At 30.8% G+C, this 16,144-nt stretch overlaps 2 protein-coding genes across 3 annotated transcripts; both read right to left on the bottom strand.

The window, feature by feature from the left end:
* Nucleotides 1–1,846: 1,846 nt before the first annotated feature.
* Nucleotides 1,847–8,081, bottom strand: LOC149054022 (immunomodulatory peroxidase-like). Of its 2 annotated transcripts, XM_089230693.1 has the most exons (12): nucleotides 7,250–8,081; nucleotides 7,025–7,153; nucleotides 5,980–6,064; nucleotides 5,691–5,916; nucleotides 5,387–5,625; nucleotides 5,137–5,301; nucleotides 4,850–5,064; nucleotides 4,012–4,574; nucleotides 2,733–2,886; nucleotides 2,406–2,582; nucleotides 2,145–2,334; nucleotides 1,847–2,075 (listed from the first exon to the last, which is right to left on the bottom strand). In XM_089230693.1, the coding sequence occupies exons 3-12, from the start codon at nucleotides 6,044–6,046 to the stop codon at nucleotides 1,891–1,893; spliced, it is 2,181 nt and encodes a 726-aa protein (XP_089086819.1). In that variant the 5' UTR covers nucleotides 6,047–6,064; nucleotides 7,025–7,153; nucleotides 7,250–8,081; the 3' UTR covers nucleotides 1,847–1,890. The 2 variants fall into 2 exon arrangements, with proteins under 2 accessions (XP_089086819.1, XP_089086818.1); XM_089230692.1 differs by having other exon boundaries at nucleotides 7,025–8,081.
* A 1,988-nt stretch (nucleotides 8,082–10,069) lies between these two features.
* On the bottom strand, nucleotides 10,070–15,735 carry LOC149054023 (immunomodulatory peroxidase-like). The gene is made up of 12 exons (XM_089230697.1): nucleotides 15,473–15,735; nucleotides 15,248–15,376; nucleotides 14,203–14,287; nucleotides 13,914–14,139; nucleotides 13,610–13,848; nucleotides 13,360–13,524; nucleotides 13,073–13,287; nucleotides 12,235–12,797; nucleotides 10,956–11,109; nucleotides 10,629–10,805; nucleotides 10,368–10,557; nucleotides 10,070–10,298 (listed from the first exon to the last, which is right to left on the bottom strand). The coding sequence occupies exons 3-12, from the start codon at nucleotides 14,267–14,269 to the stop codon at nucleotides 10,114–10,116; spliced, it is 2,181 nt and encodes a 726-aa protein (XP_089086823.1). The 5' UTR covers nucleotides 14,270–14,287; nucleotides 15,248–15,376; nucleotides 15,473–15,735; the 3' UTR covers nucleotides 10,070–10,113.
* Nucleotides 15,736–16,144: the final 409 nt, after the last annotated feature.

Raw genomic sequence — 16,144 nt, forward strand, 5'->3', positions numbered from 1 at the left:
AAACAATTGGGCAGTTGTCCGCGACGGGACGGTATCGCCGTGTATTATGGTGGTTGCAGTAGTGCACACATTCGCTGTGCACATTTGTACAGTATAAAAATTAAAATAAGTCGAAACACGCATCCCAAGTTATAATCGAATTGATTTGCACATTCGTTTTATGAATATAACCAAATAATTTGTTTTCGGCGAATTACATTAGTCGTCAACGCGCCCGTTGGCCGTTATGCGTCGGCATCGAAATTATTATTTATTTTTACTCTCGTTCGTTTAATATTTCCGATCATCAACTGATGATATATAACTCGATCATTATCAGAAATTTAAAACAACAATCGTGTTAAACAAAATAAAAAGTACTTAATTGGTAAATAATCGAAATTTGTAAACAATTATTTAATACAATTTATAAATATATATATATATATATATATAATATTGATTATAGTTCAGAATTCAAAAAGCTCTAATGTGAGTAAACGGGACATACAAAAGACATAACCGAAGAATTCACTCTGCTGTATAGTGTATCGAGTACCAGAACTTTAGAATGTGAATTCAATAATAAAACATCGTCTATAGTCTGTATTATAGGCTCTATAAACTGCAAAATATTACATCTTGATCCATATCCCTTAAGAAACACGCAAAACACATGTAAAATTAATATATACGAGAATCAACGACAATATAACCTATATAGAATGAAAATGAGTTTTCAGATGCAGTGGCGCGTATAAAAAAAAATATAGTCTGCAGACTACGATGCACCTCACGTAAAAACAAGAATACAGCCAATCAATTAAACCACTTGATCATTTTAATAACCGTATCTAATATACTAACACAGCAGTAGGTAATATGTAATAATAATATAAATTTGTTGTAATAATATATAGCAATACTATAAATGTGTGTATCTAATAATATATTATACTAGGTAGTCTTTGATGTAGTAGGTACTTAATATACTTCAACAATAATAATTATTAATAAAAAATGCCGTACTTTTACTAACAATGATCGATTATCTTAAGATTTACCAAATTACATTTGTAAAAATCAAAACTATACAAATTATTTGTGGTTGGACCAAATAATTTTGTGTTTCCTAGGTTTTACCGAAATCAATGGATTTCGGACATTAATTAACAGTAGTCGGTGAAACCTGGGATTTACCGTTAAATCATAGGTTAACCGATATTCGTACGTTTAACGTAGGTACACATATATATTTAGTTAATAATTTGTAACTTAAGGTATATGTGTTGAAATCACATCAAAATCTATTTAAACAAAAATCATTATCTTCTGTTTAATGAATTCATAAATGAAATCAATAAATATGAAATTTAGGTAGCAGTTATAACTACACCACAGGCGACAATAAATATAAAATTTCAATAAATTGGTAACTACACATTATCATACAATCGACTATTGATGATTCGAAGTTGACGGGACTGTTGAAAAACTTCATATTACCGTACCGAGAGTTCGAATTAATGAGTAGTTCAAAGTAACGAGAGAAGTAAAAAAAAAAAAATCCTAATTAATGAGAGTTTTGTAAATAATAATTATTAACTATTTCTGCAAATCAGGCGGTACATATTATATATATATATATTGTTTTTAAATTGTAAATTAAATTATATACCTAATATAATTAATATATTGTGTAAATTAAATTATTATCGCTCAGTGTCTAAAAAATTGATTTGTAAACATTGTACCTATAGATCTGTATAGGTAAAATGCAAAAAGGTTCAACTAATTTTGAAATTATGCTGATTGATTATTAAATTAAAGAAACTTTTAATTATTATAAACTATTACTGTTGTTTTATTGACATTAAACACTTAAAATAAATATTTTGTTTGATATAATTTTCAAAATGTATCGACTGTTTCTGACCAGTGATTGATGTTGATCTTCGGAATTAATTGGGAATCACAATGTATAAAATCATCCATTGTGGGTACTAAAAATACCTGTTTCTGCATTGTTGTGACATTATTGCTGTTATCGCAAAAGACTCTGGCAAGCGTCACTTTTCTGATTTCTGTCAGTTGATCTTGAATTAAAAAAAAAAAATTGTTTAGATAAAAATCATTCATTCAAAATGTTTCAAATGTGTACTAACATTCGTTGAATACTTTTGGTAAATCGTAAAAATGTCTATCTGCAGTTCTAGTCCGTACGAACTGTTCTCTGATGATACACCTCATCGTTGGACCAACCATTGCGTCGTCTTCGTGTTTCTCGAATAATGCACCGACCAATAGCTCTATTTTTGTCCAATGTTTGTATTGTTTCAATAACTTTTCAGATGCCTATACATAATATACAGGAATAAAGTAAGAGGTATATGACGATTACATATTTCAAATACGGTTGAACTTACACCGTCCACCATGATCTTGGCTAAATCTTGTGCATCTCTTATTGCTTTTAGTCCACAATATTCTCTATAGTTCGTATAACTTGGAATACCGTGATCGCGGTTTCGTTGCAAATCTAAGCTGACAATATCCATCCCAAACAAATTTTCTGGATGAACAGTGTATAAGTAATTCGTAAGCTAAAAAAAATATTTAAACATAATATTATACATAAGGTAGGTAAATATTTTGAATACAATCTATTATAATATGTACATCTCCATCATTTGTGTGTAAAAACAAAAACAAAAACGAAATTACATTATTTTGATCGTATTTTAAATACCGACCGTTTTTGTAAATAGCATATCGACTTTTTGTGTCTTCTGTGTAGATAGCCCTCTGACAAGTTGATCTATATAATTCAATACTAAATCAGTCGGTCGGTTGTAATGTTCCTTTAGCGAAATACTTCCGTTGAACTCTCGATCTTCCGTATACAAACTAAACAACAATATCAATCAAAATTAATAAATTTGATGATTATTTTTTCGCACAAATGTCAAATACACATCAATCGAAATCTCAGTATATTGTTATATTATTCATAATCAAATTTCAGGTTTGTGCAATCTTAGTGTCACAGGCATTTGCCAATAAAATTTAAATCAATATTGTTTATGAAGTACCTATGATTGGGAATATATTTAAACAACTTCTTAAATGGTAAGAGAAATGGTTTGAGTTTACCTATCTCAAATATATCTAATTCACCTATATGGCATCTTGAGTGATTTTATAATATTTAGAAAGAACGAACTGATAAATTTTCAAGCATTTGCAAATCGTACCTCTGCATACATTACAACGATAAGATAATATATTGTATAACGGCCTAGTTTTCAAGATAATAATCTATTGTTATAAAATTATTTTAAAAACACGCATTGAAATATGATTACACTGTATGGAGTTCATATGAATTCATTATGTAGATTAATAAATATTTACGCGAAACTAACACTACGAATATGCATTGGTAAAAAAAAAAAATTATAGTTCAGAATCTATAACATTTTATATATTATATTAGATTTGTATTTAATGACTAGGGTATTCAAAATTTCTAGTTTGCTACCAATTTTTAATAACAGCGTTAACCGTATATGAATTATATATGTAACAACGTATAATACAAAAGCTATAGGTAGGTTTGAATGTATAATTCTTTTTTTTATACGATTAAAATAGGTATACAAATTGAAATGATCACAATTCACGACAGCATAAATACAATCTTTGGATACTATACATTTTAAAAATTAATTTATCAACAAAATGGGAATATTCCAAATAGTATAAGTCGATTTTTTGTTAACAATGAACTACAAATTTAAGTTAAAATGACTAAACTTTGAACATATTAACTCGTTAATCCCCTGCCTTTCAAAAATGAACAAATTATATGGTTCTTTATAATGGCTTTATAAGTGAGCCGATAAAGTGCAAAAAAACTCAGTATGGCACATTTGTCCAATCCAGCATTAACTAAATTTGTTCATATTTATTTTTTAAATCATGACCACGAAAACATTGATAATAATATTATAAAATACTGTTTACACAAACCTAATGGATTCGCTAATCATGGAATTAGCGAACGGTAATATAGCGGTCGCGAAGCTGTTGCTAACGCTTGGGTCAGTGCTCTCGTTGTACGCTTTACTGTACCCATTCGTTGACAGTTCAAGTCCGGATCGCCTGATAAAGTTTTGACCTAGCAGCGCTGGCAACCATTCGGCGTACGTGATGTGCTGTATGGACGCTATCACAATTTTCCTAGCCTCTTGAAAAATACGTTCGTCGTCCCAATGCGGGTTGACATGGGACAGAAGTTTGGCCATCCGGTTATGTTCCCTCATCCACAAAGTGTACATCACCGCCATTTGGGGCAGCTCGTTTGCCCGAGTATCGCCAGTCTTATAGCACGTGCCACTGCCAAACTGGCACGCGTTCGAATCGACGACCTCCAGTGGCAAATACTGCGGCTGTAACGTGTCACATTGGTTTTTGTTATAGCACCCCATGTTCGTCAACAATTGCCCATCCGATTTGGTCCTCAGCGACCACGTCCGTTTCGCCGACGAACCGTATACCATCGACCCATCTAAATAATGAGTAGCTTGATTCATCTGCGAAAAATTGGTTACAAATATAATTTGTATGATTTATTTTAAATCCGGAAAGTCTGTTGTGAATATTTAATAATGTTATAAAATTGTGCACCACTCCATATACCTACCGCACATTTATTTTTGTAGATTTTTAAATTTATTATTTTAATTAAAAATGTAAAAACAAGTAATGTATTAATCAAACGAGTTATTATTTGCCTAATTTTAGTTATTGAAATAAACATAATATAATATACATTCATCGTTATAGGATTATCTTATACGATTCTTACTTGTTCCCTGGGACCAAAAGTACAATCGGACCGCACTGCAGGCACCGAGCGCACGTAGTTCATACACCGAATTATAGTGTTTGGCGTAAGATTCATCATGTTATAAAATGGATCACCATCCTCTACCACTACTTGCATGCACAATTCGTTAGTGTCTCGAGGAGATAGATTCAGTCCGTTACGATCACAACAGTTCACTGATTTGTTCCTTTTCACTATACATTTAATATACGTAAGCATGCATTAATTACAACTAATCAATATATATGATTATATAGTAATCTTACTCATTCCAGAAATTGCTGTGTGTGACAGATCGTGGCCTATAAAAATCGTCCAGTACGCCATCGTTATCGTTTTTAAGTCGTCTGGTGAGTTCTCGTCGTTGACCAGTGCTACACTAAGCTTTCTTGCATTGGGTGGAGAATGAATAGAATAATGATCCAAAACACCTGTGTAGACGATTAATAAAATCTTAGAATTAAATCATCATAATATGTAAATCTTAATAAGTAAAACAATATTAATGAATATTACTATATAAGCTATTAGCATAGGCGGGAAACAGCAAACGTTTATAAGGCGTAGTTGCCTTTCCTAAAGAGGAATGTTTTAAATTGTTACAAGAACCGTCAGGACTACGGTAGTTCATGTTCATTCGTATACACGCAGTTTCATTGTAATACATGGCCAAACACTTGTGACCCAAGGAAGTCTTGTCTAGTTTCACTTTCGATATGTCTTTGGCACATTGTTCTTGACTACCAACATAGTAACTGAAATGATATTTTAATTTATTCATATAAAAATTATTATTTATATATGTATTGTGTGATTATACTTAGGGCAGTAGCTTCTAATTATGTAGTCCGAAGCTTTAGCAATAATTTCGGCATTCCAATAAACTGAATATCCGTTTTCGGAAAGCTGAGAATTGATCAGTTGTCCATGAGGCGGGCTTCCTATATCCATACCAATATATTGACCAAGATCATGATTTCCGAAACTGTTGGCATGATCAATATATTTTTCTAATTCACCGATTTTGATATTTTGGTACCAGTTTCCTAAGGTTATCAAATTCAAATTACGTACATGTACAAAACAACAAATAAAATTATTATTCATACCTTTACAAAATGATGATGAGAATGCCAACAAACAGATTAACAGATTTATAGATGTCAAGGAATTCATTCTGCTAATAATTATCAGCTGTAATCATCAAAGCAATATGTATTATTATTATTGATCATTACTATAATTTTGAATATTTAACATAAATTATTGTATTATTACGTTAAATAAATAATATTGATTGCGTTAAAATACATTTACTAATTATCATATACTTCTCATAAACTAATCACTAACATATCAGCTTGTTAAATTTGTTAGAAGTTTTTTTTTTTAAATAATCTTAATATAATAGACACTACTCACTATTATTTATGTGTCGTATTCAGAATTAATTACTTTCGTGTATTTAATTAAATTAAATTTAGTGAATATTTTCATCTGATAAAATGTATTAATAGATTAATCGATACTATTAACTATTATAATATGATTCTATGTTTTGAATAATGAGATTGCTATGAATATTTTAATACACAATATAACTAAAATACTGATATAAATTAGCATAAATATACTATAGTAAAAAATTAAAATTGAAAGTTAATAAAAATAATATTATTTTCTGTTTTTATATACTTTATTCATCGATTTTAGTTGCAGACTGCAGTTAAACAACGTAAATATCCTTCGCGTATACCTACAATTAGCTTTTTACCATTTCAGCTGTTTACAAAAATTAAATTAAAAATTGTTTTGTTTTAATTATGTAATAACATGACATGATATTCATAACAATTTACATGTTTAATTAATAATGTTGGGTATGTTTAATTTTTGGGTTTTGTAAAAAATTTCAAATCTATCAACTGCTTTATTGTTCGCTATTATTTTATATACTATACTATAAACGACTTATGTCTGGCATAAATCTGAAAACTATTAACAAATTATTTATTTTAATGTGGGATATTTGATTTTAAATTTAATAGATATATTTAAGGCCTCATCAGCTGTTTGTCCTACCATACCTGATATTATAAAATTCTCGATAGCCGATATTACTTATTATTCTATAAATTAACGTTTGGTACTTACCGTGAATAAAATTGTTTTCTTTAATATATTATGAATTTTATTCTGCTCTATTCTTTCCGTTGACTGCTGTCGTGTGATTGAATTTGTATTGATTGTATCGTTAAGGCACTAAAAGTCCTCGGCTAATAACTGAAATATTTTTAATACCTCGGGTTTTCGATTCGTTATCGAGGTGGTATGACGGAGAGTTCTGAGTGCGTTTTAATAACTGGCCGTGTTTCTTACCGACTATGGCCCAGTGGTAGGGGCGGCGCGACGATCCGACGTCGATAATCTGATGCTTGTGGTCATACGAGTGGTTCCCCATGCCTGGGCGCGTATTTGCGAATCATCAGTGAAATATTGTAGTGTACAGACACGCTACATATGCCAACCAGTTTCGGACACTATCAGTTAGTATCCTGAAATACGCTGCCGGGCCATCGGCGAACAATGAGCATATTGTGTTGAAACCTACCCTACTACAAATAACCGATCCTACCTCTACATTTCCCATACAAACATAATATAAATGAATCACATATTTTATATTTTAAATAAGAATTTCGTTCGTTCGGTTCACGAATCTGACACGGTACGCATAGGGTTGCCAACCGTCCAGGTTTCGACTGGACAGTTTAGATTTTCTGGTTCCTGTTCAGTGTATAACCACTGTATCGTAACAAAGATTATCGCTTAATTAATATACAATAACTTTATTTATTATATTAATTATTCAAATAATTTACAAGTTTTATATACTTTAACTTATATATCGTATTATCAGAAATATAGTAAAATCCAATAAAAAAAATATATTTATAAGGTTATGTTTTCAGTAGGTGTCCAGTTTTTGAAATTACAAAGGTTGGCAACCCTAGGTACCGCAGCGACCTGTCTACTATAAACCACCACCACGAATGACAACGATGCGACACCGCCAACCCTTCCCCCCATCCCCAAGTCCAAGTGCCTAGGCGGGACGGGAAGAAAAGTCGCGACGGACGAGTACCGGTCGCCGGCGATCTGGCATCTTTTGTACGGCTCGTGTATATGTATATGTGTACAAGTGCACTTGCACTACCTACCCGAACTCAAGAAACATTGAAAAACGAAATCATAATAATACAATTAAGTGCCTGTAGTGTTATTAAGATTATTTTTCAAAATATGAAAATATAAATTCAGAATATTATGAAAATAATATAATATTTGGATTGGGTTTTTTTTTTCGAAGGCCAAACAATTGGGCAGTTGTCCGCGACGGGACGGTATCGCCGTGTATTATGGTGGTTGCAGTAGTGCACACAATCGCTGTGCACATTTGTACAGTATAAAAATTAAAATAAGTCGAAACACGCATCCCAAGTTATAATCGAATTGATTTGCACATTCGTTTTATGAATATAACCAAATAATTTGTTTTCGGCGAATTACATTAGTCGTCAACGCGCCCGTTGGCCGTTATGCGTCGGCATCGAAATTATTATTTATTTTTACTCTCGTTCGTTTAATATTTCCGATCATCAACTGATGATATATAACTCGATCATTATCAGAAATTTAAAACAACAATCGTGTTAAACAAAATAAAAAGTACTTAATTGGTAAATAATTATTTAATACAATTTATAAATATATATATATATATAATATTGATTATAGTTCAGAATTCAAAAAGCTCTAATGTGAGTAAACGGGACATACAAAAGACATAACCGAAGAATTCACTCTGCTGTATAGTGTATCGAGTACCAGAACTTTAGAATGTGAATTCAATAATAAAACATCGTCTATAGTCTGTATTATAGGCTCTATAAACTGCAAAATATTACATCTTGATCCATATCCCTTAAGAAACACGCAAAACACATGTAAAATTAATATATACGAGAATCAACGACAATATAACCTATATAGAATGAAAATGAGTTTTCAGATGCAGTGGCGCGTATAAAAAAAAATATAGTCTGCAGACTACGATGCACCTCACGTAAAAACAAGAATACAGCCAATCAATTAAACCACTTGATCATTTTAATAACCGTATCTAATATACTAACACAGCAGTAGGTAATATGTAATAATAATATAAATTTGTTGTAATAATATATAGCAATACTATAAATGTGTGTATCTAATAATATATTATACTAGGTAGTCTTTGATGTAGTAGGTACTTAATATACTTCAACAATAATAATTATTAATAAAAAATGCCGTACTTTTACTAACAATGATCGATTATCTTAAGATTTACCAAATTACATTTGTAAAAATCAAAACTATACAAATTATTTGTGGTTGGACCAAATAATTTTGTGTTTCCTAGGTTTTACCGAAATCAATGGATTTCGGACATTAATTAACAGTAGTCGGTGAAACCTGGGATTTACCGTTAAATCATAGGTTAACCGATATTCGTACGTTTAACGTAGGTAACACATATATATTTAGTTAATAATTTGTAACTTGTGGTATATGTGTTGAAATCACATCAAAATCTATTTAAACAAAAATCATCATCTTCTGTTTAATGAATTCATAAATGAAATCAATAAATATGAAATTTAGGTAGCAGTTATAACTACACCACAGGCGACAATAAATATAAAATTTCAATAAATTGGTAACTACACATTATCATACAATCGACTATTGATGATTCGAAGTTGACGGGACTGTTGAAAAACTTCATATTACCGTACCGAGAGTTCGAATTAATGAGTAGTTCAAAGTAACGAGAGAAGTAAAAAAAAAAAAATCCTAATTAATGAGAGTTTTGTAAATAATAATTATTAACTATTTCTGCAAATCAGGCGGTACATATTATATATATATATATATTGTTTTTAAATTGTAAATTAAATTATATACCTAATATAATTAATATATTGTGTAAATTAAATTATTATCGCTCAGTGTCTAAAAAATTGATTTGTAAACATTGTACCTATAGATCTGTATAGGTAAAATGCAAAAAGGTTCAACTAATTTTGAAATTATGCTGATTGATTATTAAATTAAAGAAACTTTTAATTATTATAAACTATTACTGTTGTTTTATTGACATTAAACACTTAAAATAAATATTTTGTTTGATATAATTTTCAAAATGTATCGACTGTTTCTGACCAGTGATTGATGTTGATCTTCGGAATTAATTGGGAATCACAATGTATAAAATCATCCATTGTGGGTACTAAAAATACCTGTTTCTGCATTGTTGTGACATTATTGCTGTTATCGCAAAAGACTCTGGCAAGCGTCACTTTTCTGATTTCTGTCAGTTGATCTTGAATTAAAAAAAAAAAATTGTTTAGATAAAAATCATTCATTCAAAATGTTTCAAATGTGTACTAACATTCGTTGAATACTTTTGGTAAATCGTAAAAATGTCTATCTGCAGTTCTAGTCCGTACGAACTGTTCTCTGATGATACACCTCATCGTTGGACCAACCATTGCGTCGTCTTCGTGTTTCTCGAATAATGCACCGACCAATAGCTCTATTTTTGTCCAATGTTTGTATTGTTTCAATAACTTTTCAGATGCCTATACATAATATACAGGAATAAAGTAAGAGGTATATGACGATTACATATTTCAAATACGGTTGAACTTACACCGTCCACCATGATCTTGGCTAAATCTTGTGCATCTCTTATTGCTTTTAGTCCACAATATTCTCTATAGTTCGTATAACTTGGAATACCGTGATCGCGGTTTCGTTGCAAATCTAAGCTGACAATATCCATCCCAAACAAATTTTCTGGATGAACAGTGTATAAGTAATTCGTAAGCTAAAAAAAATATTTAAACATAATATTATACATAAGGTAGGTAAATATTTTGAATACAATCTATTATAATATGTACATCTCCATCATTTGTGTGTAAAAACAAAAACAAAAACGAAATTACATTATTTTGATCGTATTTTAAATACCGACCGTTTTTGTAAATAGCATATCGACTTTTTGTGTCTTCTGTGTAGATAGCCCTCTGACAAGTTGATCTATATAATTCAATACTAAATCAGTCGGTCGGTTGTAATGTTCCTTTAGCGAAATACTTCCGTTGAACTCTCGATCTTCCGTATACAAACTAAACAACAATATCAATCAAAATTAATAAATTTGATGATTATTTTTTCGCACAAATGTCAAATACACATCAATCGAAATCTCAGTATATTGTTATATTATTTATAATCAAATTTCAGGTTTGTGCAATCTTAGTGTCATAGGCATTTGCCAATAAAATTTAAATCAATATTGTTTATGAAGTACCTATGATTGGGAATATATTTAAACAACTTCTTAAATGGTAAGAGAAATGGTTTGAGTTTACCTATCTCAAATATATCTAATTCACCTATATGGCATCTTGAGTCATTTTATAATATTTAGAAAGAACGAACTGATAAATTTTCAAGCATTTGCAAATCGTACCTCTGCATACATTACAACGATAAGTTAATATATTGTATAACGGCCTAGTTTTCAAGATAATAATCTATTGTTATAAAATTATTTTAAAAACACGCATTGAAATATGATTACACTGTATGGAGTTCATATGAATTCATTATGTAGATTAATAAATATTTACGCGAAACTAACACTACGAATATGCATTGGTAAAAAAAAAAAATTATAGTTCAGAATCTATAACATTTTATATATTATATTAGATTTGTATTTAATGACTAGGGTATTCAAAATTTCTAGTTTGCTACCAATTTTTAATAACAGCGTTAACCGTATATGAATTATATATGTAACAACGTATAATACAAAAGCTATAGGTAGGTTTGAATGTATAATTCTTTTTTTTATACGATTAAAATAGGTATACAAATTGAAATGATCACAATTCACGACAGCATAAATACAATCTTTGGATACTATACATTTTAAAAATTAATTTATCAACAAAATGGGAATATTCCAAATAGTATAAGTCGATTTTTTGTTAACAATGAACTACAAATTTAAGTTAAAATGACTAAACTTTGAACATATTAACTCGTTAATCCCCTGCCTTTCAAAAATGAACAAATTATATGGTTCTTTATAATGGCTTTATAAGTGAGCCGATAAAGTGCAAAAAAACTCAGTATGGCACATTTGTCCAATCCAGCATTAACTAAATTTGTTCATATTTATTTTTTAAATCATGACCACGAAAACATTGATAATAATATTATAAAATACTGTTTACACAAACCTAATGGATTCGCTAATCATGGAATTAGCGAACGGTAATATAGCGGTCGCGAAGCTGTTGCTAACGCTTGGGTCAGTGCTCTCGTTGTACGCTTTACTGTACCCATTCGTTGACAGTTCAAGTCCGGATCGCCTGATAAAGTTTTGACCTAGCAGCGCTGGCAACCATTCGGCGTACGTGATGTGCTGTATGGACGCTATCACAATTTTCCTAGCCTCTTGAAAAATACGTTCGTCGTCCCAATGCGGGTTGACATGGGACAGAAGTTTGGCCATCCGGTTATGTTCCCTCATCCACAAAGTGTACATCACCGCCATTTGGGGCAGCTCGTTTGCCCGAGTATCGCCAGTCTTATAGCACGTGCCACTGCCAAACTGGCACGCGTTCGAATCGACGACCTCCAGTGGCAAATACTGCGGCTGTAACGTGTCACATTGGTTTTTGTTATAGCACCCCATGTTCGTCAACAATTGCCCATCCGATTTGGTCCTCAGCGACCACGTCCGTTTCGCCGACGAACCGTATACCATCGACCCATCTAAATAATGAGTAGCTTGATTCATCTGCGAAAAATTGGTTACAAATATAATTTGTATGATTTATTTTAAATCCGGAAAGTCTGTTGTGAATATTTAATAATGTTATAAAATTGTGCACCACTCCATATACCTACCGCACATTTATTTTTGTAGATTTTTAAATTTATTATTTTAATTAAAAATGTAAAAACAAGTAATGTATTAATCAAACGAGTTATTATTTGCCTAATTTTAGTTATTGAAATAAACATAATATAATATACATTCATCGTTATAGGATTATCTTATACGATTCTTACTTGTTCCCTGGGACCAAAAGTACAATCGGACCGCACTGCAGGCACCGAGCGCACGTAGTTCATACACCGAATTATAGTGTTTGGCGTAAGATTCATCATGTTATAAAATGGATCACCATCCTCTACCACTACTTGCATGCACAATTCGTTAGTGTCTCGAGGAGATAGATTCAGTCCGTTACGATCACAACAGTTCACTGATTTGTTCCTTTTCACTATACATTTAATATACGTAAGCATGCATTAATTACAACTAATCAATATATATGATTATATAGTAATCTTACTCATTCCAGAAATTGCTGTGTGTGACAGATCGTGGCCTATAAAAATCGTCCAGTACGCCATCGTTATCGTTTTTAAGTCGTCTGGTGAGTTCTCGTCGTTGACCAGTGCTACACTAAGCTTTCTTGCATTGGGTGGAGAATGAATAGAATAATGATCCAAAACACCTGTGTAGACGATTAATAAAATCTTAGAATTAAATCATCATAATATGTAAATCTTAATAAGTAAAACAATATTAATGAATATTACTATATAAGCTATTAGCATAGGCGGGAAACAGCAAACGTTTATAAGGCGTAGTTGCCTTTCCTAAAGAGGAATGTTTTAAATTGTTACAAGAACCGTCAGGACTACGGTAGTTCATGTTCATTCGTATACACGCAGTTTCATTGTAATACATGGCCAAACACTTGTGACCCAAGGAAGTCTTGTCTAGTTTCACTTTCGATATGTCTTTGGCACATTGTTCTTGACTACCAACATAGTAACTGAAATGATATTTTAATTTATTCATATAAAAATTATTATTTATATATGTATTGTGTGATTATACTTAGGGCAGTAGCTTCTAATTATGTAGTCCGAAGCTTTAGCAATAATTTCGGCATTCCAATAAACTGAATATCCGTTTTCGGAAAGCTGAGAATTGATCAGTTGTCCATGAGGCGGGCTTCCTATATCCATACCAATATATTGACCAAGATCATGATTTCCGAAACTGTTGGCATGATCAATATATTTTTCTAATTCACCGATTTTGATATTTTGGTACCAGTTTCCTAAGGTTATCAAATTCAAATTACGTACATGTACAAAACAACAAATAAAATTATTATTCATACCTTTACAAAATGATGATGAGAATGCCAACAAACAGATTAACAGATTTATAGATGTCAAGGAATTCATTCTGCTAATAATTATCAGCTGTAATCATCAAAGCAATATGTATTATTATTATTGATCATTACTATAATTTTGAATATTTAACATAAATTATTGTATTATTACGTTAAATAAATAATATTGATTGCGTTAAAATACATTTACTAATTATCATATACTTCTCATAAACTAATCACTAACATATCAGCTTGTTAAATTTGTTAGAAGTTTTTTTTTTTAAATAATCTTAATATAATAGACACTACTCACTATTATTTATGTGTCGTATTCAGAATTAATTACTTTCGTGTATTTAATTAAATTAAATTTAGTGAATATTTTCATCTGATAAAATGTATTAATAGATTAATCGATACTATTAACTATTATAATATGATTCTATGTTTTGAATAATGAGATTGCTATGAATATTTTAATACACAATATAACTAAAATACTGATATAAATTAGCATAAATATACTATAGTAAAAAATTAAAATTGAAAGTTAATAAAAATAATATTATTTTCTGTTTTTATATACTTTATTCATCGATTTTAGTTGCAGACTGCAGTTAAACAACGTAAATATCCTTCGCGTATACCTACAATTAGCTTTTTACCATTTCAGCTGTTTACAAAAATTAAATTAAAAATTGTTTTGTTTTAATTATGTAATAACATGACATGATATTCATAACAATTTACATGTTTAATTAATAATGTTGGGTATGTTTAATTTTTGGGTTTTGTAAAAAATTTCAAATCTATCAACTGCTTTATTGTTCGCTATTATTTTATATACTATACTATAAACGACTTATGTCTGGCATAAATCTGAAAACTATTAACAAATTATTTATTTTAATGTGGGATATTTGATTTTAAATTTAATAGATATATTTAAGGCCTCATCAGCTGTTTGTCCTACCATACCTGATATTATAAAATTCTCGATAGCCGATATTACTTATTATTCTATAAATTAACGTTTGGTACTTACCGTGAATAAAATTGTTTTCTTTAATATATTATGAATTTTATTCTGCTCTATTCTTTCCGTTGACTGCTGTCGTGTGATTGAATTTGTATTGATTGTATCGTTAAGGCACTAAAAGTCCTCGGCTAATAACTGAAATATTTTTAATACCTCGGGTTTTCGATTCGTTATCGAGGTGGTATGACGGAGAGTTCTGAGTGCGTTTTAATAACTGGCCGTGTTTCTTACCGACTATGGCCCAGTGGTAGGGGCGGCGCGACGATCCGACGTCGATAATCTGATGCTTGTGGTCATACGAGTGGTTCCCCATGCCTGGGCGCGTATTTGCGAATCATCAGTGAAATATTGTAGTGTACAGACACGCTACATATGCCAACCAGTTTCGGACACTATCAGTTAGTATCCTGAAATACGCTGCCGGGCCATCGGCGAACAATGAGCATATTGTGTTGAAACCTACCCTACTACAAATAACCGATCCTACCTCTACATTTCCCATACAAACATAATATAAATGAATCACATATTTTATATTTTAAATTAGAATTTCGTTCGTTCGGTTCACGAATCTGACACGGTACGCATAGGGTTGCCAACCGTCCAGGTTTCGACTGGACAGTTTATATTTTCTGGTTCCTGTTCAGTGTATAACCACTGTATCGTAACAAAGATTATCGCTTAATTAATATACAATAACTTTATTTATTATATTAATTATTCAAATAATTTACAAGTTTTATATACTTTAACTTATATATCGTATTATCAGAAATATAGTAAAATCCAATAAAAAAAATATATTTATAAGGTTATGTTTTCAGTAGGTGTCCAGTTTTTGAAATTACAAAGGTTGGCAACCCTAGGTACCGCAGCGACCTGTCTACTATAAACCACCACCAC

The sequence above is a fragment of the Diuraphis noxia genome, unplaced genomic scaffold (genome assembly GCF_037042655.1).
Source record: "Diuraphis noxia isolate RWA-SAM2 unplaced genomic scaffold, SU_Dnox_SAM2 contig0013, whole genome shotgun sequence".
Classification (NCBI taxonomy): domain Eukaryota; kingdom Metazoa; phylum Arthropoda; class Insecta; order Hemiptera; family Aphididae; genus Diuraphis; species Diuraphis noxia.